This window comes from Myotis brandtii, unplaced genomic scaffold (genome assembly GCF_000412655.1).
Source record: "Myotis brandtii unplaced genomic scaffold, ASM41265v1 scaffold1338, whole genome shotgun sequence".
Classification (NCBI taxonomy): Eukaryota; Metazoa; Chordata; class Mammalia; order Chiroptera; family Vespertilionidae; genus Myotis; species Myotis brandtii.
This window is the reverse complement of record NW_005354749.1, coordinates 747,249-769,473: the sequence shown is the minus strand read 5'-3', so window position 1 is coordinate 769,473 and position 22,225 is coordinate 747,249. Positions and strand designations below refer to the sequence as shown.

Here is a 22,225-nt window from a genome sequence, read left to right as displayed (position 1 = left end):
CTCAGTGAGGGGGACGAAGCTCTGGCATGACCCCGGACCACACCTGGACAGTCTCTGGGAGGCCACCTGACACAGCAGGCTGTCCCTGACCATGGCTGGCAAGAGGCAGCAGCTGGAGCGACGGTCCCTGCTTCTGCCTGGTTGGTCTTTAAAATCTAAGTTCTGTTTCTCTGCCACGAATGTCCATCATCTCTAGTCCTCATCACTACCCTGAACAAAGTGAGTTTACAAAACCCCAACAGCACAGATGAGAAAGCAGAGGCTCAGAGAGGTGCCATAACTTGCCCAGGGCCACAGGGCATGCACATGCCAGAGAAAGGAGGGCTTGGCTGGTCCGGCCGACATGCCAGCCCCCCAGTGGCTGACAAGCCCCGCCCCACTCCAGCTTCAACTCCTCCTTCTCCCCCACGTCAACTAAAGGAAAACCATGTCCCATTCGGGGCTTGTCAGCCACTGCACCAGCTCAGAGAGACTGAGGGAAGAAGTGTTTTCCAAACACACCAGGACAGTCTTTCCTGGCTTCCCATCTTGCCCTGTGCTGCTGTTAATACCCCTTTCCCAGGGGACTCTGGGAAATGCAGGTGCGGGGCCTGGGTAGCAGCTGCCACCCTCCGTCCTCCTGCGGGCTGGTACCTGCTCTGAGTGTGTGTCCCGGGCTGTGCGCTCAGACTTGACCATGTTTGGGCATGGAGGCTAATCCCAGATGGGGACCAAAGGCCGCTTCCCTGGAAACAGAGACGGCTGGCAGCCCCAGCTTCCTGCTGGAGCTCAGGCGCCGCTTTTTGGGGCGGGGGCTGGGGGCCGGGCAGATAGAAAGTGCCTGCCTACTGAAGACTCCAGGGCGCCCGGAGACTGTGAGTACTGCGCGCCCGCCCCGAGCACTTGGGGCGAGTTTCTCCAAAGCACGGGCTGGACAGGAGGGGAGGGGAGGGCTTTGGAGGGAGCCGGCAGTGGGAACGCCCTTCTTCGGGGGCTGTGCACCGGGGTTCGGGGTCCAGAGGGGCAGACGTGGGTGCCACTGGGGACCGGAACTGCTGGCATCTGAACTTCAGCTGGGAGGTGGGGGGCAGAGCCCTGGCCCTCAGGTCCCAGCTGCCAATGCAGCCGGAGAGAGAGCTGCTGCCCAGAGGTCAGCCCAGGAAAACGTACTCCCTGCGACACTGTAATGTCTCTGTTAGAATGTAGGGGAACCCCACTTCTCTGTGCCCCAGATGAGGGAGGAAAACTTGCCATTGGGTGTCATCCCTGTCAGTCATCTTGGAGGCAGTGCCAAGGTTATATATCCTTGGTGCTGGATCCCAGGATCTTCTCTTTAGGACAGTGGGGGAGGAGTGGGGGGAGGGAGGGGAGAAGGGGACACTTGAAACAGTCAATACTTGGGAGGGAAGCCTAAGTGGAAAATAAAGTGCTTTGCTGAAAATCCCTTTGGACCAATGTCTCTCTCCTGGACACTCACTAATGCATAAAAAATAACCTGTTTATTACTTTAGAGACCTGGCAGGGAAAATACAGTTCTTCCTGATATCCGGCTGAAATTTTCCCCAAAGCAGGGGATTACAGAGAGAGGGCCCTGTGCCCCTGGTAACTTTGGTAGAAATGAACTATGGTTACCCTAAACCAACAAAACAACAAGGAAATGTACCCAAAGGCTAATGGGGCAAGTCACAGAACAGATGGGAACCCCATAAGGGACAGAAGCCGGCAGCTGTCAGGTGCCAGGTGACGTGCCAGGTGACTTACAGGTGACAGTCACACCCCTGGAGGGTGTGCAGGGGCCCGGGGCGGGGGCGGGGGGAGGGGGAGGGCCTCTGCTTGCACCGGGTGAGGCAGATGCCCAGAAGGAAAGTGAGGAGGAAAGAGGAGAGGTGCCAGCTACTCCCACCCCGCATTCTGCTTCGCCCCGGGTGGCTCAAGCCCCCAGAAGAGAGAGCAGTTGCTGCAGCCACTGAAGGCCTCTGCCCTCACTTGAAGAGGGAGGTGGCCTCACAGGAGGAACCTCAAGCTGCCCCCAGTGCCTGTGGCTGCCTGCTGGGTCCTCTGCCTGCTGCCCCGGCTGGGCCCTGCTGTGGGGCTGGCGGGCAGAACTGTGAAGGCCCCGGGTTTCTCGGACAGCGTCCTAGGATGTCCCGCCCCTGCTGCTCGAGGAACTAGTGTATCTCCCGTGCCAGTTTCCTATTGCGCCTTCACAAACGGCCACGACGACAGACATCTACTAGCACAGGGTTCTGGAGGCCAGAAGCCCCAAATTGGCAAGATGTTGGCAAGGCTGTGATCACGGCGTCACCAGCGCTGCACTCCCTCCAGAGGTTCCTCGCCTCCTCTGGCTGTCGGGGGGGAGGGGGGGGGGCTGTCCGCAATCCCTGGCATGTGTGGCATCACTCCAGTCTCTGCCTCCCTGGTCACATGACCTTCTCTTCTGAGTCTAGTCTCCGCCTGCCTCCTCCTGTAAGGACGTTGTGGGTCTACATGGATAACCCATGTGGATGATCTCAAGCTCCTTAAAGTCTCTGCCATGTTAATTAACAATCCCAGATTCCAGGGCCGAGAACCTGGGCATCTTGGGGTCACTATTGAGCCGACCGCACACTGTGACCTTGGGCAGGTCACTTTACCTCTCTGAGCCACAGGTCGTTCACCTGTAGAAGGGGGTTAATAACATCGCCTGTCAGAGCTGCTGGGAGGCTTACTGGGGTCCAAAAGAACCATCTGACATTGAAAGGCTCCATATACAAATAGGGGCGATATTAATATTGGAGACCCCTTCCCTCTCACCTGTCTTCCCCTCTGTGGATTAATTGTCACCTGTGCTGCTCATGTCTATGTGTCTCTGTGGCCTTAGCAATGACTGCTGTCCCCAGCGGACATGGGGAAGAAGCTGGTGATGGCCCAGAAGCGGGGAGAGACTCGAGCCCTTTGCCTGGGCGTGGCCATGGTGGTGTGTGCCGTCATCGCCTACTACATCCTGGGCACGACCATGCTGCCCCTCTACCAGAAAAGGTACGCACCCGCCTGGCCTGTCCCCAGCCTCCAGCCGCTCCCCTAAGGTCTGGTCTGTGAGGAACCCCAGACTTCTTCCTACCCTTCCCCGGGACCCTCACGCCAGCAGGAATCCTCATTCATAGGGTCAAGGATTCCAATGCAGGGAGGGTGGAGGGAAGGCCGGACTGGTCCCTGCTGGTCTGGGATCCTGGGACTTGGAGGTAACACACAGGAGGCCTTTCCACGGGAAACATCAAAGGGTCAGAACAAATGCTCCAGTGAGTTTCATCCCAGGAGGCGCCAGTCACAGAACCGTGTACCCCATCTGCACAGTGTGACTCCCCGTCTGAAGCCTCCTGGTCAGTGGGTCAGTGGGTATCTAGCCTCCTGTGGAATATCTCAAGTGACGGGGAGCTCACTACCTCGCTGTGCACACCCACTTTCTGATAAGTAGGACCTGTCTACGTTGAGCCAAAACCCGCTTCCCCGGAGCTCTGCTCTGGATCTCGGAGAATGTTCCATGCCCTTGCTCCCTGACATGTCAGCCACGTGAGCTTTTGAAGGGAGAGCGGTGACGTTCCTGATCCAGCTCTATCTGGAACAAACACACTCAGTCCTCCCGGCCTGTTCTTAGTCCAAGTCTCAGCCCCTTGCCTTGGGCATGTGCCAGTCCCACTCCTGCCAGCCCCTCACCTGATGAAGGGGGGAGAAGTCACAGTTGCTTTGCTGCTGATGTGTTGATGAGTCTGTTAGCCGCTCCGGGGTTGGCTCCTTTCTCCCTTTTGACACCCTGGAGAGATTCCGGGCTGGCACCGGGCCGCTCAGAGCAGCCATGCACCTCCAACACGGCACCCTTTCCTGATCCAGCTCTATCTGGAACAAACACACTCAGTCCTCCCGGCCTGTTCTTAGTCCAAGTCTCAGCCCCTTGCCTTGGGCATGTGCCAGTCCCACTCCTGCCAGCCCCTCACCTGATGAAGGGGGGAGAAGTCACAGTTGCTTTGCTGCTGATGTGTTGATGAGTCTGTTAGCCGCTCCGGGGTTGGCTCCTTTCTCCCTTTTGACACCCTGGAGAGATTCCGGGCTGGCACCGGGCCGCTCAGAGCAGCCATGCACCTCCAACACGGCACCCTCAGGTTAAGCTCGATCCCCACCGCCCTCCCCACCTGGCACAGATCAAACCCTCCTTCACCTCTGCTTTTTAGGGGAAAGGGCACCGATTCTGAAGCCACCCAGACCTGACTTCAGGTCCTGTGCAGCCTCGGAAAAGTCAACGTTTCTGAGCTTCTCTTCCATCTCGGGGGATGAAGATGATGTGCCTGCCCTTTTTAAAACAACCAGGGCCTGGGCCTCATGCACCCGTTCTGGGGTGTGGCTTGGATGTGGGAATCTTCATCAAAGTTCCCCTGGGTTTTGAAGACCATTATGTGGATGAGGTCCAAGAGGCCATCGGCATTGACATTCGGATTCTGTGTCCTCCCCTGGGCCCAAGGACCCTGGGTCATGCTCCTTCAGTGCTGGGTGCTCGTGGGATGATGCAAGTCCAGGCCCTGGGTCTCTCCAAGGGGTTCAGTCAGGGTGCTCTGGGCCACACGGGTTCTGAAATGTGTGCGTGTGTGTGATCTCTCCAGCGTGTGGACCCAGGAATCCACGTGCCACCTGATTGAGACCAACATCAGGGACCAGGAGGAGCTGGAGGGCAGGAAGGTGGCCCAGTACCCGTGCCTGTGGGTCAACGTGTCCGCCGTGGGCCGCTGGGCCGTGCTGTACCACACGGAGGACACTTGGGACCAGAACCAGCAGGTACTAACTGGGGGGATGGGTACCTGTCCCCGTACCCCTGGCAGGTGTGAGGGCCTGTCCCTAACTGTCTCCCTAGCTCCTCCCTGGAGAGTGGGGGCTGAGAAAGATGACCTCCTTGGCCAGGGACCGTAGCTGGCATGAGTTCCAGCCAGACCTTGCTCTTCACAGACCTCGGTGTGAATCCCTGCTGTGCCACTAACTGGCTGTGTGACCCGGGGCGGCTGACTTAGCCCCTCTGTACCTCAGTTTACACCTTTGCTGAATTGCTCTTGTGCAAAGAGCACTGGATCTAATGTGCCAACCTCCATGTCGGGTGCATAGCACGCACGCATAAAGAAGTGGCCGCTGGTGTTAGTATTTCATTCTGTAAGTCAAATGAAAGGCCAGGCCCAGAGCTGACCCCCCGAGGGAACCTCTATGCATCCCTTACCCTAGGAAGCTGAGGTCCAGGGCTGGTGCAAAGGCAACACTTGGGATATTTTCTTATCACTGCCTCCCAACATCCCTCCTGCCCCCAAATCCACATGGTAGCCCTCCCTAAAGGAAATACAAGTCGGCCCATATTCATTTGCTCATTTGCTCCCTCTATCATTCAACAGTCATTGGGCACGTCCTGTGTTAGGGGCTTAAGACTCAAGAGGAGAGGCTCAGGCAGGAAATAATCCTGGTGGGAGGGAGCCGTGCCATAGAGAGGAAGGGAGGACATTGTGGGATTAGAGGAGGGAGGGACGCTTTCCAGCCACCAGTGAGGCAGGCGAGGGTGCCAGGCATTTGGGTTAGGTATTTAAATATCAGGCAGGCACAAGGGCCACAGAAACATGGAGGGGAACACAGGTCAAGGGCAGGGCACAGGAGAAGGCCGGAAGGGAGGACAGCAAAACCAGGCTCCCACTCCTGACCAATGGATGCAGCGTCTGGGCTCTCCAGGTGGTTCAAAGGTAGAGAATTCCTGTTGTGAGCAACCTAGAGTCTTTCCAGGGCTTGGGGTCCAGGGAGCATGATCAGAGAGGAGCAGAGGAGTGTGCCGGTCCGTGACTGGGCAGAGGGGTGGGGCCACAGCAAACAGCCGGGAGGAAGATTGGACCTGAAGCAGGGTGGATGCTGACAGTCAGACTTTGGTGGCTGATAGGATGGGAAGGGGCAGAGTGTCTGGGGGGACAGTGGGATTACGGACAGTATTGGGGGTTGGGGGTCATGGAGAAGTGGGTGTGGACAGTGCAAGGTCACCTGACTGTTCTGCCGTCACTCCAGTGCACTACTCAGCCCCGCCAGATGGAGGAAGAATCCCCAAAGCCCCTGAATCGGCTCCTACCAGGACGCCTGCCTCTCTTGGTATTCAATGGCCCCTGACTTATCCTAAGAAGCAAGCAGCACAGTTTCAAAGGCAGACAGGCACGATCATGGTGTGACAGGGATTGGGCGCAGGCTGGCTTGCAGGCCGCCTCCCTGATGCTACGGTTGTCAGCTCAGAGGGACAGGAGGCCAGACTGTCCCCTGAGATGAACTGCCAGCGGCATGTCTGGCTCTGGAAGGCAGCCACCGGCTGTTCTGTCTTCTCTCCCATCGTACCCAGGCATGACCAGGAGCAGTTGCTAATGGCAGGCTGCTAGCATGTGGGGCAGGGGAAGTACCTTCATGTTTTTGCCACTCAGCTGGGTCAAAGGGCCAGCTGCCCCTCTACTTCATTCAGCTCTGGGGTGCAAGGGGCTGGTGCAGCAGGCCAGCTGGGTGCTGCGTGAAAGGCCCTTCTCTAAGAAGGGAAAGGAGGAGCTATCTTTGCAATATCATGGTTAAGTCCCAATATCATTATCCAATAAAGAGGTAATATGCAAATGGTTGTCACGCAATGACGTGTAACGACCAATCAGCAGGAGGGTGGGGCAGTGAGCTACAAGCAGCAGAGAGCTACAGGAGGGCAGGGCAGCCAGCTAAGTGTGGTGGAGAGCTATGAGCAGCGGTGGGCGGGGCGGCCAGCTGAGGCAAGTGGCAGCAAGCTACTCGCACGCAGATTCGTGCGCAGGGCCACTAGTTAATAATAACAGCATCTCCCATTTATTGAGCACTTACTATGTGTTTGTGTGAAGTGTTTATATGCATCCTCTCTTCTAATCCCCACAACAAGTCAACTAGGCAGGCACCCTCACAAACCCAGTTTACAAGGCTCAGAGAAGTTATGGCACTTGCCAAGGTCACACAATTTGGAATTGGTAGTTGAACCCAAGCCTGTCTGGCTCCACAGCCACACGTCACTCAGTGAGCTAGGATACCCAGCGTCACAGTCAGAAACACTGGGGAGACTTGAGCTGGGCCCTCTCAGTTCAGGATTCTGAATCCATCTGCTCCTGGGACCTTGAGGTGCCCAACAACTCTGCATGCCAGATTCCCCAGGAGCCAGTTTCTCCCCAGCCTCAGCTGCTCCCTGGCTGGCTGGCTGGCTGGCTGGTGACCTACTTCTGGATGCAGCTCCCCCACTTCCCAGGCTGCCAGAACTCTGATGCAACCATCCTTCATTCTGCTGGACTGAGCACTGTCAGGGTCAGCAGCTGTGAGGTCAGGGCCTCATTCAAATCCAGGGAGTAACCGAGGCTGGGGAGAAGCTGGCTCAATAGTTTACACATCGTTGATCTTGGACACAATTCCTCTAGCCCAGTGGTCTCAAACTTTTGAAAATGAAGGAATCACTTGATTCCTGGGCCCCACCCTTGGTGATTCAGAGGGCCAGCCCTCCAGGGGTCTGCTGGAGGGGAGGGGGTACCCTCACTTGCAGAACATCTCCCACAGGCTCCCATAAACAATACCCAGACCTCCCGGCACAGAGCAGAGCTAGAACCAGGGTCCCTGCCTTGCACTCCTCTGCAGAGCTTTCCAGCTGCACCTCATCTGACCAGGCCAGAGGCTCCTCAGAACAACAGTCAGTGTCAGAACTGAATGTGTGCCACACTCGTGTGCACAACGCTCCTCTGGACACACCCTTCCTCCCCTCCGCATTCCAGCGTCTAATACTGGCTGGCCAGCACCTTTAATTTGGCTCACACAGGGCGAGACCACAGAGGGTGTTCAATGTGAACTGTTGCCAATATTTGCAGAATGTGAGAGTTCACATTAAACGCTGGTTTTCTGGCTTCTCGTGACATGTCGGAGGCCTGGCTGCAATAGTTCTTCTGGATCCCATGGTGACCCCTCCCCAGATGGAGTGATGACTGCCCAGTCGGGGTGCATCTGGCTGCCTCCTGTCACCAGGCCCCACGAATCCGTGACAGTTCTCTATGGCACACAGGCAAGGTGGCACCTGCCTTCTTATTCTCTCACCACGTCACTTGTGGGCATCCCTGTGTGAGCCCTACAGGTACCCGAGCATGTGACCTCTGGCCTGAATCCAAATGCAGAGCCACTGTGCCTGTCACTCACTGCCTCTCATTGGTCTCCTTAGCGAAGCTTGAAGTCCTCCTTTAATAACATCGTTGGAAAAGATATTGCTTTCAACCCATTTAAGAGATGAAGCTATCAAGGCTCAGAAAGGGTGAGTGATTGGAAGCAGAGCCAGGACTCCAGCTGGGCCCTGAGCAGCCGCAGGGCCACCGTGCTCACAGATGACACTGTGAGGGCACCCTGTAGCCTTAGATCAGGGGTCCTCAAACTACGGCCCGCGGGCCACATGCAAATACAAATATTGTATTTGTTCCCGTTTTGTTTTTTTACTTCAAAATAAGATATGTGCAGTGTGCATAGGAATTTGTTCATAGTTTTTTTTTTAAACTATAGTCCGGCCCTCCAACGGTCTGAGGGACAGTGAACTGGCCCCCTGTTTAAAAAGTTTGAGGACCCCTGCCTTAGATAGTTCTGGCTCTCCCCCCCGCCCCAGGGGCCTGACTCCAACGCTGGCATTGTTCTTCACTCCTGGCCAGCCACTCATCTCTAGGTGCTAAGAGATGGGGACTCCCACTCCAAAGGAACTCCTGCTTCTCCCCGCAGTGCTCCTACATCCCAAGCAGCCTGGACAACTACCAGCTGGCCCGGGCCGACGTGGAGAAAGTCAGAGACAATTTCCACGAGCACCGGGTTTTCTACTGCTTCTCGACCACGCGGGAGAATGAGACCAGGGTCCTGTACCGGCGCCTCTACGGGCCCCAGACCCTCCTGTTCTCCCTCTTCTGGCCCACCTTCCTGCTGACCGGAGGCCTCCTCATCATCGTCATGGTGAAGATCAACCAGTCCCTCTCCATCCTGGCGGCTCAGAAGTAGACCCGTGCACATCACAACACTGCTCAGGTCGCAGGGGGCTGGGGGGGCCCTGGGCTGTACCCCTTTGTGTATCCATGCCTCTTCCCTCTGTCTTCCCACTCTCCCTCCCAATCCACTCAGTCAGTCTTCCACAGCACATGTGGCCTCTGTTTAAGTCCTTTCCTGCTCAAGAATGGGCAATGGCTCCCCAGTGCCTCGGGGAGCACAGGCCAGCCACTTACAGCTCTCCATTCCCTGTCCCCCCTCCACGGACTCCAACCCATTTCTGGCTGAGCCACCCGCCACCCCACAGATGACGACGGTTCTGACCTCTGCGCCGTGTTCTCGCCGCTGACTCAAAGGCCTGCCCGTGCTGTCCAAAACGCTGTCCTCAGCAAACCCCGGCTCCTTTGTGAATTTCATAATGAAAACAGCGGCGCGTGCAGAGAGCACAGTTAGAGCCTCTCTTGTTTTCAGGACTCTGAGTGCCTTACACATTTTTACTCTAATGTTAGCAAGTACACAAAGAACAATGGGGCTACAAGGAAATATACGAAAATGCATCAAAATACTGACAGTGAGGTGGTGGTTAATGTGAACTGTCTTCCTTTATCCCCCTTTTTAATGTTTGGTACTTTTCTAAATTTTCAGCAATAGGAAGGTTTGGTTTTGTTGTTTGTTTTTAACCAGAAAAGCAATAGTACATGTTATTTGGGGGAAAATTTGAGCCTCCATCACCAAACAGGTGAAGTGGGCCGAGGCGGGGGTTGGGCCCCCATCAGAGGAGACTTTTGAGAACAGGCAAGCGTAAGGGCCCTCCATGGAGGGAGATACCCGCCCAGATGGGGGTTTACCCTGCGGGGAAACGCAAGGGCACTGGCCCCGCTGGGAAAACCTTTCTCGGTTGCAAAGGGCAACACTGGAGGCAGCCGCCACCTCCACCATCACTCCTGCATCCGCCTTCCCGCACGAGGGCAGTGGTCCTCGAAGCCAGCCCCCGGACCACGGTGCCAGCATTCTGGGCAGACTCTCGAGAAATGCACGTCCTCAGCCCCCCATCCTGTCAGAGCCCCCAAGGGGGTGTGGTGTGCTGGCATCGGTGGGGTCAGAGCAGAGGCTGCTGGGAGTTCTGACATGTGCTCATGTGTGGGAACCAGGCCCCCATCCCCGTGCTGTTGGGAATGGATACATGACTCCTGGGCAGGGCAAGTCCTGAGCTGAGTGCAAGGTCAGGCCGGTGCCCTTGAAGCTGCTCCTGGAGCGGCGATTCCAGACGCAGCCTCAGAGTGAGTCACGTCCCTGCCGCTGCCAGGCTTCATCTCTCCGATGCTGGGCTGCTCTGTCTTTAAAAGACAGACCTCTCCCTCGGGGAAACTGAGAGGGCTGAATAAGGGCCTGGCACATAGTAGGTGGCCAGGAAGGAGGCTATTGTTAATGACAATAAGTGATAAATACTCAGAAACTTCCAGAAGAAATTATACCAACAATAAGGTCAACTAGCATTTTAGGTGCTTCTTTATGATATCCCAGGCACTGTGCCAAGCAGTGTGCCTTGTAAGAATTCAGCGAGGTGCTACTGAATCCATCAGAGAGGAGGAGAAATACAGGACAGTGGTCACGTACGAGGACTTGTGAAGTGAACGCCTGCATTCAAATGCCCAACCCTGCCATTCGCTAGCTGGGTGACTTGGGGCAAATAACTTTGCCTCTCTGTACCTCAATTTTCTCATTTGCAAAATGGGAACTAATAATAATATCTCCCTGTAGGACTGTTGGTATTAAATGACTTATTATATAGTGTTCCTAGAAGAGTGACTGACACACAGTGAGTGCTATATAAGATACTATGCAGAACGAAGGCTCTAGGACAGCCGTGGGCAAACTACGGCCCGCGGGCCGGATCCGGCCCGTTTGAAATGAATAAAACTAAAAAAAAAAAGACCGTACCCTTTTATGTGATGATGTTTACTTTGAATTTATATTAGTTCACACAAACACTCCATCCATGCTTTTGTTCCGGCCCTCCGGTCCAGTTTAAGAACCCATTGTGGCCCTCGAGTCAAAAAGTTTGCCCACCCCTGCTCTAGGAGGTCACTGGCCACTAGGCAAGTGTAGCCATCCATACAGCAAGTGAGGAGCTGGGAATTAAGCCCCGAGCTCACTGATTCCAGCGCCTGGCCTCTCAGCTGAAGGGCTCAGGGATGCAGCCCCCGCCGCCCCCGTGCCCAGGTCTGGAACAGTGTGCAGCCCTGCAACCCAGCGGGCCCTCCTGCAGGTCAGGGATCTGAGAGGCGGGCATCCGGAATCCACCAGCACCTGCCACTTCCAGGCAGGGGGCCCTGACCCAGCTCCACGGTCTTATCCGCGGACACCCTCCCCAGGGGAGGCAGCACCCCATCCCCCAGGCGCTTCCTCCGGGCTCAGGGCAGTTTCAAGCTCCTCCCGCTCTTTCAATGAAGTCCCAGTTGTGCTGCCATATTAGCTTTCTGCACGATGTTGCCATCGGGGAAATTAGGTAAAGGGTACATAGCATCTCTTGGTGTAATTTCTTACAGCCCCATGTGACCCTGCAATTATCTCCAAAATGTAAGTTTAATTTTAACAAATAAACAAGAAAAAGAAGCCCCCACACGAGTCTCACATGTAGGGGCTCCTCTGTAAGTGGGTTCCATGCACCTGCACGTGGGGCTACAATACACAGCAACTCAGCATACCCAAGCAGCCCCTGCAGGGGAAAGGCCGCATCCTCTAGAAAATGTAGTGCCTGGAGGGCCAGGCCCCACTGCCCCTGCACTATTAACCATGACCTTCATTCCCTCGAGACAAATGCCCCCGTCCTGTCAATAGCGATTGGCCCACTGCTATCAAATCCACACCTGCCTGCTGCTTGCAGAACTTCGTGAGCAGGACCAGCGTGAAATAACGGGCATGTAAGCGGGAGGGAATGACACACCGAGGAGAATGTTTTTGGGAATAACGGTGTCTGGGAGCAGAGAGCGCTCATTGGTTCTGAATAGATCACCCTGTTAATGAGATCTCGTGCTTGCACTGTTTTTGCTTTTCCTCTGGTGGGCCAGTGGCTCACGCCTGGAGAGGTGTGCCTGGCTCGCACTCCCATGTCCCTCCCCTGGAACTCAGGCACCTGCTGGAGGTCAGAGGCAAGGGGATGGGGAGGGGCAGAGAGGACGGAGTCACTGCCTGTCTTCAGGGAGCATTCCATCTTCTTGCCTCTCTCCCTCCCACCCCTCCCGACCATTATTAAGGTCTTCCTTCCTCACAGTGAAGAACCTACTCCATGCAAGTTTATATTCATAAAATCTTCATTCTTGTGACTTATTGAAAGGATGTCCTCCTCTCCCCAAATCCACTTTCTAATCTGGTGCTTGAACCCTCCCTACAACATTCCCCTGCAGTGACAACCTGTATTAACATCCCTTTAGATGAATGACTCCCTGTGCCAGGAGGTCGCTTCCATTTGGGGATGTGTTTAGCGAATCGCTCCCTGTACAAGCATCGGTCATCTCTAATAGTAACGAGAGTTAACGTTTTCTTGGCCCCTGTAGGCCAGAATCTGGGCTACGCTTTTACTCACGCAGCACGATATCCTTTGGGTTGCTATTACTATCTCCTCTTTACAGATGAGACGAGAGACACAGGAGGGATTTAACTTGTGGCAGGTTAGAAGTTAGTAAATAGCAGGATCCATACCTGGATAGCTTAGCTTCAGACTCTACTCTCTAACCACTGTGATTCCCACCCCTTGCCTCTGCCCCACGTCAAACATGGAAGATGCCAAGCAGGGCGAGGTTAGGGCTGAGAGCCTGTTGCACGCTGTCATGTACCTTCCCACAGGGCCCAGGCTCCCGGGGGCTCCCTCTGAAGAGTCAGCAGATGTGGGTGAAGCCCAAACACACATGTCCGCAAAAGCCCTGTAAAGGTTCTAACTGGGCACGGCCAAGGCAGACAAGGACATGCATCAGCTCCATGTGCCTGATTCCATGATCACTCAGCCCACAGCCACGGACCCCCGCAGGAACTCAGGCACACCACGGCCAGGCAGTCCCTGAAATGGCCCCTATTAAAAACAGAACAGAGGCTGGTCTGACAGGACTTTTCTCAGCCCTGCCCCCCTCCCCCCTACTCTAGAATTTGTCCAGGAGTTGACAGCAAGCTCATTTACAAACAGCTTTGGGGTGTTCTCTCACTATCATTAATAAAAATCAGGCCACGTGACACCTTCTTGGTCTCTAATTTTTCTATGACTCTGTATCCATGTGTCTTTAGCCACCGTTTTGTAGGCCCTCGGCTGTTTCTTTTCAACCCTGGGATTGAAATTCCCTGAAGCCAGAAGTTCATTGATCGGGAGTAGCCAGAGTTCCCTGAGGAGCTCCCGACCCCCTCGGGCCTCTAAGCCACGCTGGGCCATGATGCCCAGTTCTCAGATCCCACTGCTGCAGGATCCCATACAGAAACCCCTAAGAAGCGGGATTTGGTTGTCCTGCCATCAGACCATTTGCCCCACGCTGACTCAGCCATCGGTTACTGTCATTCCCAGAACATGTTTTAGATGCTTTTTTCTTAAATTTGCATTTTTGGGGAGGTAAGTTTCAGCTGAATATGACCTTATTCTTATGACCCTAAACTATATGCTTGTATTTCCTTCAGACAAGGGACCTGCAGAGAGGAAAGCTCAGAAAAGCAAGAGCTGGAGTCCAGCTTGTCGATGACCTGGGCCAGTTTATTTCATGTCTCTGAGTCTCAGTTTCCTCAACTGGTAAATGGCTGTAACATCGCTTGTTTCATGGGGCACTTGAGATGAGTCGTTGCTATAAGGCATGCGAAGCACGCAGCTCAGTGTCTGGTACTTAAAGATGCTCCACAAATGTTCATTCTTTCTGAGAAAACGTGTCTCCTTCCTCGGATCATCCTGATTCTTCCCTGTTTGAGCTCAGACAACTTCCTGCCGCCCCTTCTTCTCTCTAGCAACTTCCCCCTTCTCTTTCTTGTGAGCCTCATTGACCATCTGGCCTCTCTCCCTCTCAATCCATTTTTAGCTGATTCCCTCTCAGAAAATTCCTGCCTCAGACAGACTGTTAGACTTCGATTTGAACTTTCTTGAATCTATTTGTATAAACAGTTGCTTAGGGAAAGCAGTAGCTGTCACAGGGGCCACATTCCCACCCGGCTGAACCAGCAAAGGGTCAAAGGGCCAGTTTCCTTCAGAATGCCCATCCCAGGAGAACCATCATCAGGGACAATAGGTCTGGCCGGAATGACCCTCCCAGCGTGAGGCAGGCAGGTCCCTCTGCCCAAAAGTCAGGCTTGATTGGAAATTAAATTGCATGCCAACGCCGACTGCAGGATGCCTATATCCACAGCTAATTCATCAAGGTGATGCCTCATCTCAGGAAGCCCGTGGAATAGAGTGGCTGCGTCAGCGAAATTATGAGCTTGTATCTGATGAGAACTTTCTTTTTATTCTTAATCCTCACCTGAGGATATTGTTCCATTGGTTTTTAGAGAGTGGAGGAGAGAGGGAAAGACAGAGAGAAACATCAATGTGAGAGAAACACATCGATTGGTTGCCGCTTGGAAGAGCCCTGACCAGGGCCCAGGCCAGGGAGGAGCCTGCAAGTGAGGTATGTGCCCTTGATCAGAATTGAACCCAGGACCCTTTGGTCTGCAGGCCGACGCTCTATCCACTGAGCCAAACTGGCTAGGGCTGATGAGAACTTTCTTTAAAGCTCCTCTTGAACCCTTTAAGTTTCTCATTTTGGGTTTCTCATTGTGGGACACAGGTACGCTTACTGGTTGCCTTCTCTGTGCCAGGCCCTGGAGACATGGACACTGGCAACTTTCTTTAAAGCTCCTCTTGAACCCTTTAAGTTTCTTATTTTGGGTTTCGTGCGCTTACTGGTTGCCTTCTCTGTGCCAGGCCCTGGTGACATGGACACTGGCGGGACCCGGCACTGTACTCTGGCTGCTCCCAGGCCAGTGGCAGAGAGAGAATAAGTGAGCAAAAGCTCCCCACATCACAGCACTCTACTCGGCCATCCAGGGCTGAGTAGCTTCGGGGGTGGAGACTAGCATAAGTAACTGCATGGCTGAGAACTGGATTTTCCTATTTCACACTAACGATGTCGATAGATCACAGTGATCTTAGGTGTGCCAGACTCTTCACCAAGCCCTTCACACACATTCATCCCACCCTCCAGAGAGCTGTAGGGAATAAATACATTGTGATTTTCTTTATCCCATTTTATTGATGGAAAAAGCAAGACCAAGAAGGTAAGCAATTTGTCCAAGGTCATTAGTGCCCAATTCATAGGCTGTAGAACTGGCATTTGAACTAAAGTCTTTTCATAGCACAGCCTATGCCTGTGCGTGTGTGCACATGCAGGTGTGCATACACGAGTGCATGTGGTGTGCATGTGTGTGCGTGTGTATGTTTCTGCACCATTGGAGGGTTAGCTTCAGGGACTTCAAACATGAGGCTAGATTAGAAGCCACATGGACACCAGTGTGGCTGGTGGAGAGTGTGCACGCAGGCGGGGGAGACAGGCAGGACTGGGGCTGGGACAGTGGGACACAGGCGGTGAGAACCAGGCCTAGCGGTCCAGGTGTGCACGGACACGGACAGGACAGGCTGTGATATAGCGACAGGGAAAGCACAGCTTTTACTGAAGGTACTGAGAGGAATTAAAAACACTATCGCTGCGTGTTCAGTGAATGTTGAACTATACATGGTTAATGCAGTCCATGCAGACAATACAGGTCAAGAACTTTAAAAAATAACCCTTAACCTCAACTAAAACCCATGCTGATATTTCAGCTTATTTCTGTTCTATTTTGCTTTTCTATGCACACACCTACTCACAGGGTGGAACCTCATTGTCACAAACACTTGTTTCCTGCTTTTCCACCTACTGTTCTGTCAATGGCATTTCTGCATGCCATTAAGCTGTCCTCAGAATCATTTTAAAAAGCTTTAATGCTATTCCTCAGATAGGTGAACCAAAGTTTATGTCACCTGCTATGTTTCCACTGACGTTTAGAGATCGTCTCCAGTTTTTCACTATTGTAACGAAAGTCCATGATGGACACCCATGAATAAAAGCCTTTGTGTGCATGCTGGTGATCTGCTTAGAGTAGATTTTTGCGGGGGTGGATTAATTTCCTAGGGCTGCCATGACAAAATACCCCCGGCCGGTGACTTAAACAACATACAGTTATTTTCTCACGGTGCTGGGGGCTGTACGTCCAAGGTCAAGGTGCTGGCAGCGTCGGTTCCTGGTCAGGCCTCTCTCTGCTTGGAGACGGCCACTGTGCTCGTCTTGCCGTGACCCCACATGGCCTTTTCTCCATGTGTGTGCTCCCCTGCTGTCCCTTCCTCCTTTTTTTGTTAATTCTCACTTGAGGATATTTTCCCATTGATTTTAAGAGAGTGGAAGGGAGAGGGAGAGAGACACAGAGAGAGAAACATCAATGTGAGAGAGACACATCGATTGGTTGCCTCTCACATGCACCCTGACTGGGCTGGGGATTGAGCCTGCAACCAAGGTACATGCCCTTGACCTTGACCAGAATCAAACCTGCGACTCTTCAGTCCCAGGGCTGGCGCTCTATCCTTTGAGCCAAACTGACCATGGCCCTTCTTCTTCTTGTAAGGACACTGGTCCCATGGGATCAGTGCCCTACTCTTATGACCTCACTTAACCTTAATGACCTCTTTCAAGGTCTTGTCTCCAAATACAGCCACATCAGGAATGAGTTGGGGGACAGGGGACAGAATTCAGTCCATAACAGGGGGTGATGGTCCTGTGGGATTTGACTGTAAGATTGTTCCTTGACTTTGTGACCTCGAGCTAGTGATTCAACCTCTCCTGGCCTCAGGGTAGGAATCATAAGAGCAGGCAGCTCACAGGGCTAGGGCTGGGTTGCAGGTAGGGATCCTTGCAAAGCCCCAGCCAATCAGTAGCCCTCAATGAATACTGGCAACTATTATTCATCCTGCGTTTCCTGCGTTTCCTGTTCGTCGTGGAACAGCAGGCCGCGTTTTCAGGACTGGCGCGGCACGGAAAGGGTTAATCAGCACAAGGATGCCAGGAGCGTTCTGCAGTCCAATGTGCCTTGTAGCTTAGGAGCATCCCGACTCCAAGTGACAGCAGGCTCCCAGCTGACGTTTGCAGATAGTGAGCAGCAAGCCTGGGCTTGGCGCTGCCTGCCAAGCGCAGATGGTTTCAAAAATGCCACCCAAACTGGCCCAGGGTTAATCAAAAGATTACAGACAGAAAATTGGGGTAGGCTAACCTCAGCCTCTCAGAACGGCCTCAGATTCACATCTTCCTCCCCATTCCTGCCCAGTCCGAGGAAGAAGTGAGAATTGGCCAGACTGACATCACACTGGGCACGCTGCCGGGTGCATCCTTCCCTTCGCTCCTGCAGTCTTGGCTGGCGGGCCAGTTCTCCATATGTTTTGTTTGACTGGAAAGGGTGACCGGTGGAGAATGGATTGGGGTGTAGACTGGGGGTGGAGGGGAGGGGTCTCAGGGGAATTCTCCAGAATTGTGCTGCTTCAGGCAGAACGGAGACCTTAAAACCTGGGTTTCTGAAACTAGCATGTCGCCTTTTAACGAAAAGGGGAAAGTATCCGTTGGTCTTCATGGTTCATTATCCTGGATCTGAGTTTCAGAAATGGAGAGGGTAATGGGGAGGGTAAAGCCAGAACTTGGAGACTGACAGCCCGGCTCCCAGTTCTGGTCTGTCCCTTGCTGGCTGTGTGGCTTGGGGCCAGGCTCAGGTCTTCCCACTTGTCAATGGGGTTAACAAGAGCTCTCCGCCTTCCAGGGTCCTTGTGCACATTCGATGGCCCGCACGGGCAGAGCGCTTGGAGCAATGAGTGGAGCCATGAGCCGGAGCCGTGGGGTTGCAGTGTTGCAATGACTGTTATTGCATGTTATAATCCCAAAGCTGAATGGGAACCCTGAAATCAGCAACTCCCTCATTTTAGAGATGAAGAAACTGAGGCCCAGAGAAGGAAGCCACTGGCTCAGTGAGTAAATGTGAGGACTTGGATTTCAACTCAGGCCCTGGTCTAGAGCTGCTGCTTCTGTAGTACAAAGAACATGAAATGGAAATGTGATGGCGTCACCCAGACGGGACCACGGCTGGCTTTGTGCTCGGGGCCCTGCCACCTTTACCCCAATGGAAAGAAAGCCTTCTTCCGCCTCCAGACTGGGGATCTGTGAGGAGGGGGGTGGTCACTGGTGATGGTGAACCCCTTCCGTGGCATCTTTTCCTAGCGTCCTGGCTTCCCTTTCTAGCCACCTGACTCAGGAAGCCTGTGCAGTTACTCATCTCTGCTTTCTCTCCCCAAAAGATCCTCTCCCCAGCTCTCTGTCCTGGGGGGCCCAGAGCCTGCATCCTCCCTGCCCTTCTGGTGGGGTGCAGACGGCCACTGGCCACTGTAGTGGATGGGCAGGTGGGCCTGCTGCCCACGTGCAGTTACTCATCTCTGCTTTCTCTCCCCAAAAGATTCTCTCCCCAGCTCTCTGTCCTTCTGGGGGGCCCAGAGCCTGCATCCTCCCCTGCCCTTCTGGTGGGGTGCAGATGGCCACTGGCCACTGTAGTGGATGGCCAGGTGGGCCTGCTCCTGAGGGGCAATCCCATGGAGTGCAAGAGGAACAAGCCCTTGTTTTGATTTTTAATTAAATCATATATATTTATTTTAAAGGAAGGGAGAAAGAGAGAGAGAAACATTGATCGGTTGCCTCCCATACACTTCCTAACTGGTGATCAAACCTGCATCCTAAGGATGTGCCCTGACAGATCATTGAACCCACAACTGTTTTGGTATACAGGACAGTGCTCAACCAACCAAGCTACCCAGCGGTGCAGGCCCTTGGTCTTGCTTGCACTGACCACCCACCTCATCAAGGTCATTCTGGCTTGTCGCTCTGTCCAACTCCAGCACAGAACTTCAGAACAGGGAAATGGGGAGTGGGAGGCCTCCAAACTAGCCCGGCGAAGACCAGGCCTCAAAAAGGGGTTCCAGCCACATGACCGAATGGTGCTGGGCGGGCAAAGCCTTCAGTCATCATTTATTCAACATCCATTGGGCGCTTGAGGCACCAAAACCAAGCCCCACCCAACGAGTGCTTATGCAGAGCTCACGTACTCATGGGGGTAGGAGGATGGCCAGTAAACACAGCAACCACTACGTATAAAGGGTGGTCTCAGCAGTGGACAAGGCCCCGATTTCAGGACTTGCAGCTGAGAATGACTGAGGTGGGGAAACTGGAGGAACAGGGCTCCCAGAGGAGGGCTGGGCGGGGACCTGACCCAGAGCCTGCTGCCTCAGCTCTGCCTGCTTCCTCCTGGCGACCAGTCCAAGGTTCGGTCATGTGAGAAGATGAGAAGGGTGGGAACTTGATGTCGATGGGCAGCTGGTATGTGTGGGGCACTCTGAGTGTCACAGGCCCCATCTCCCTCACTCTGCTGGGGGCCCCGTGTGGTGGGAATTACTGGCCCCATTTTCCAGAAGAGGACACAGATACAAGGTGGGACATGGCTTGTCCCAGGTGATCCTGCCGGCATATGGTAAGATTTGAACCCAGGGCAGTCTGGCTCCCCATGTTTTTATCTGCTGCCTTCCCTGCTGACTTCACACAACCACTTCCACACTCAGGAATCAAAGGCTCCCAGGGACACGGGACCTGGTGAGAGGGGTGACCTCGGCAAGCTTCTGTCACCCTTAGAATTCTGAGGGTCACACTGGCACAGCCAGGGACCTCTGGGCCTCTGAAGGCTGACTAAGACCTGGCTTGATCTACTCCACCCTGCGTCTTGGTGCCACAGCCCACGGTGCCCTCCCTCCTGTGAGAGGGGCCCATTTCCAGCCACTTTTAATTTGGGACACGCTAGCTGCTCCCCCGTGGTCCCGAAGTTAATAGGATGTCTGCGCAGCGCTGCCAAGATAAGCAGCCCTGAACAAATTATTCCTGCCTGGTATCGGGGTCATCCGGAGGAGAGGCCCGGTGGGCCCAGGGAGGACAGCCTGGGCAGTGGGGGAGGGCTCACCTTCCTCTGTCCTCTTGGCTATGGGATTACGGGATCCTAGAGAGCTGGGGTGCAGTCGGAATGGGTGACGGAGAGATGGGCCTGCTACAGGGGCCCCAGGATGAGAGACCTGTAGGCTGGGATCAGGGCTACTCGGCACTGAGAGCCATGCTAGCACGTTCCCTGGCGGCGCTGGCTTTGGATGCAGAGGAAGTGTGGACCGGGCTGTGGCCATCGAGGGCTCTGCCTATGACAAGGCAGGAGCACGCAGACGTTCTGGCAGCCACCAGGCAGTGGGGCTGTCCTAACACAGCCCCGGTGCCCGCTTGCACGGCCAGGACAGGGAGCCAGAGTGACCTGGGATGGTGGAGACTCTCGCTTCTCCCTCCAGAGGAGAATGCACCCCTCTCCTGGGACGGGTGGCACCCTCCTAAGGTGGGGTGCACTGTCCCAGCTCACAGGTCCCGGGTCCCCAGTGTCAGGGCCGGTGCTTGCCCAGAGAATTCTAGTAAACAGTCAGTTCACTTCCAGGCTTCCTGGCACCCAGAACCTGTGTATTTGTCTCCCCACCGACAAAACCCCTTCTCACACTTTCCCTATTAGAAGGGGGTTCCTCGTGGGTGCAGAACGCACTCAGCATCCGGCAGGGGCCCGGCCCTGGTGCACCTATGTGAGCTGCAAGAGCATGCACGTGGCTGTCTTGCTGACCTTGGCCTGAGGCACGGCCCCTTTCCCCATGAAGTTCATTCCTTACCCCAGGCCACACCACGTTATGGCATTTGCCCCAGCCCCTCACAGGACAGGTGGCTGCCCTGAAGTGACTCAGCTGATGCAACAGCTCTTGACAAACCCACCTACAAAGTGAGGGGGAGACTGGGGCAGTCTCTGCTGGTGCCGAGGTGGGGAGCAGCGCCTGCAGGGCCATCTCCACAGCCCCATGCAGCGGAGCACCGTGCATCTGGTCTCAGCCACAGCAGGGCCTGCTGGGCCCCCTGGCTTAACTAAAGCTCAGCTTCCTCATCGGTTAATACGGTGACTATGATGCTTACTTCCAGGGTCAGGACCCGGGTGAGAGGAGAGAGGTGCTGAGGGCGCAATGTTTAAGGAGGGCCTCACCCTCAGCTCCTTGCAAGTGCAAGGTCACCGCACCGGATGGCTGCCAGCCTGTTCCTTGTATTATTCTCATTAAAGGAAAAACAACCTCGGGCAGTTGATAATATCATTATCTCCAACTAAAAGCGAGGAACCCTGGCTTGCGGAGGTTGTGTAACTCCCCCAAGCTCACACAGCTGGGAGACACCAGGCAGAGTTGGGACTCAGCCCAACCTGCCTAAAGGCAGAGCCCGTCCCCAAGTTCAAAGTCAGTTTCTTGAGGATCCTGAATAGCAAGCAGTTGAGGAGGAAGCAAGAGGAACAGCATGTCTCGGATGGGTCTGAAGCCGAGGTCCTGACTCACACAGAGAGAAACAGCCTGGGCCTGGGTGGGAGGGGAGAGGGGGGCTCCAGGGCATCGTCCTGGAGATAAATCTCTAAGGTCAGCCCCCGCACCGCCTCCCCACGCTGCAGCCACGTGGGTGGCCAGGATGATGCTACAAGCTCTCCTGGCCTGGATTCCTCCTTCCTTGTTTTGGCTCTGCCATCTCTGCCTGGGGTGACGGATGGGTTCCCAAAGTGCAGAAGGACATGGGCAGGAACCTGCCTGGCCAGAATGCAGGCTGCACACCCGCAGCCCTGGGGGCTCTGTGAGGGAGTGGGGAGCTGGTTGCACAGGAAGAGGCGGGTTTCCCAGACCTTGGTTTAACTGCGCATCTAAGTCAGGAGCTGGGCTTTGGCTAAGTTGGGGGTGGGGTGGGGCACTGGCTCTGAGAGTCATGCTCCTGATAAGAGAACCAGGTGTGGGGAATGGTGCAAATGTCATCTCAGCACGGGGTAGGGCCTTAGGAAAGCACGTGCAGGAGAGGGGAGCAGGGAATGTTCTAGAACAGGGGTGGGCAAACTTTTTGACTCGAGGGCCACAATGGGTTCTTAAACTGGACCGGAGGGCCGGAACAAAAGCATGGATGGAATGTTTGTGTGAACTAATATAAATTCAAAGTAAACATCATTACATAAAAGGGTACGGTCTTTTTTTTTTTAGTTTTATTCATTTCAAACGGGCCGGATC

General features: G+C 54.5%; 2 protein-coding genes across 4 annotated transcripts in view; one reads left to right on the top strand and one right to left on the bottom strand.

Annotated features, from left to right (window-relative positions):
- Positions 1-22,225, bottom strand: part of KCNIP1 (Kv channel interacting protein 1) — a 259,179-nt gene that overhangs the window by 231,741 nt on the left and 5,213 nt on the right. The window lies entirely within an intron of this gene.
- On the top strand, positions 464-9,566 carry KCNMB1 (potassium channel subfamily M regulatory beta subunit 1). 2 transcript variants are annotated; one of them, XM_014534876.1, is made up of 4 exons: positions 464-581; positions 2,840-2,997; positions 4,611-4,782; positions 8,755-9,566. In XM_014534876.1, the coding sequence occupies exons 2-4, from the start codon at positions 2,864-2,866 to the stop codon at positions 9,022-9,024; spliced, it is 576 nt and encodes a 191-aa protein (XP_014390362.1). In that variant the 5' UTR covers positions 464-581; positions 2,840-2,863; the 3' UTR covers positions 9,025-9,566. The 2 variants fall into 2 exon arrangements, with proteins under 2 accessions (XP_014390362.1, XP_005860428.1); XM_005860366.2 differs by lacking the exon at positions 464-581 and adding an exon at positions 602-854.

What these genes read in the sequence shown, in the direction of transcription:
- KCNMB1 (XM_014534876.1), top strand. Translation starts at nt 2,864, where the DNA reads ATGGGGAAGAAGCTGGTGATGGCCCAGAAGCGGGGAGAGACTCGAGCC. An exon ending in CTGCCCCTCTACCAGAAAAG is followed by an intron (nt 2,998 to 4,610) that starts GTACGCACCCGC and finishes TGATCTCTCCAG; the next exon opens with CGTGTGGACCCAGGAATCCA. An exon ending in CTTGGGACCAGAACCAGCAG is followed by an intron (nt 4,783 to 8,754) that starts GTACTAACTGGG and finishes TTCTCCCCGCAG; the next exon opens with TGCTCCTACATCCCAAGCAG.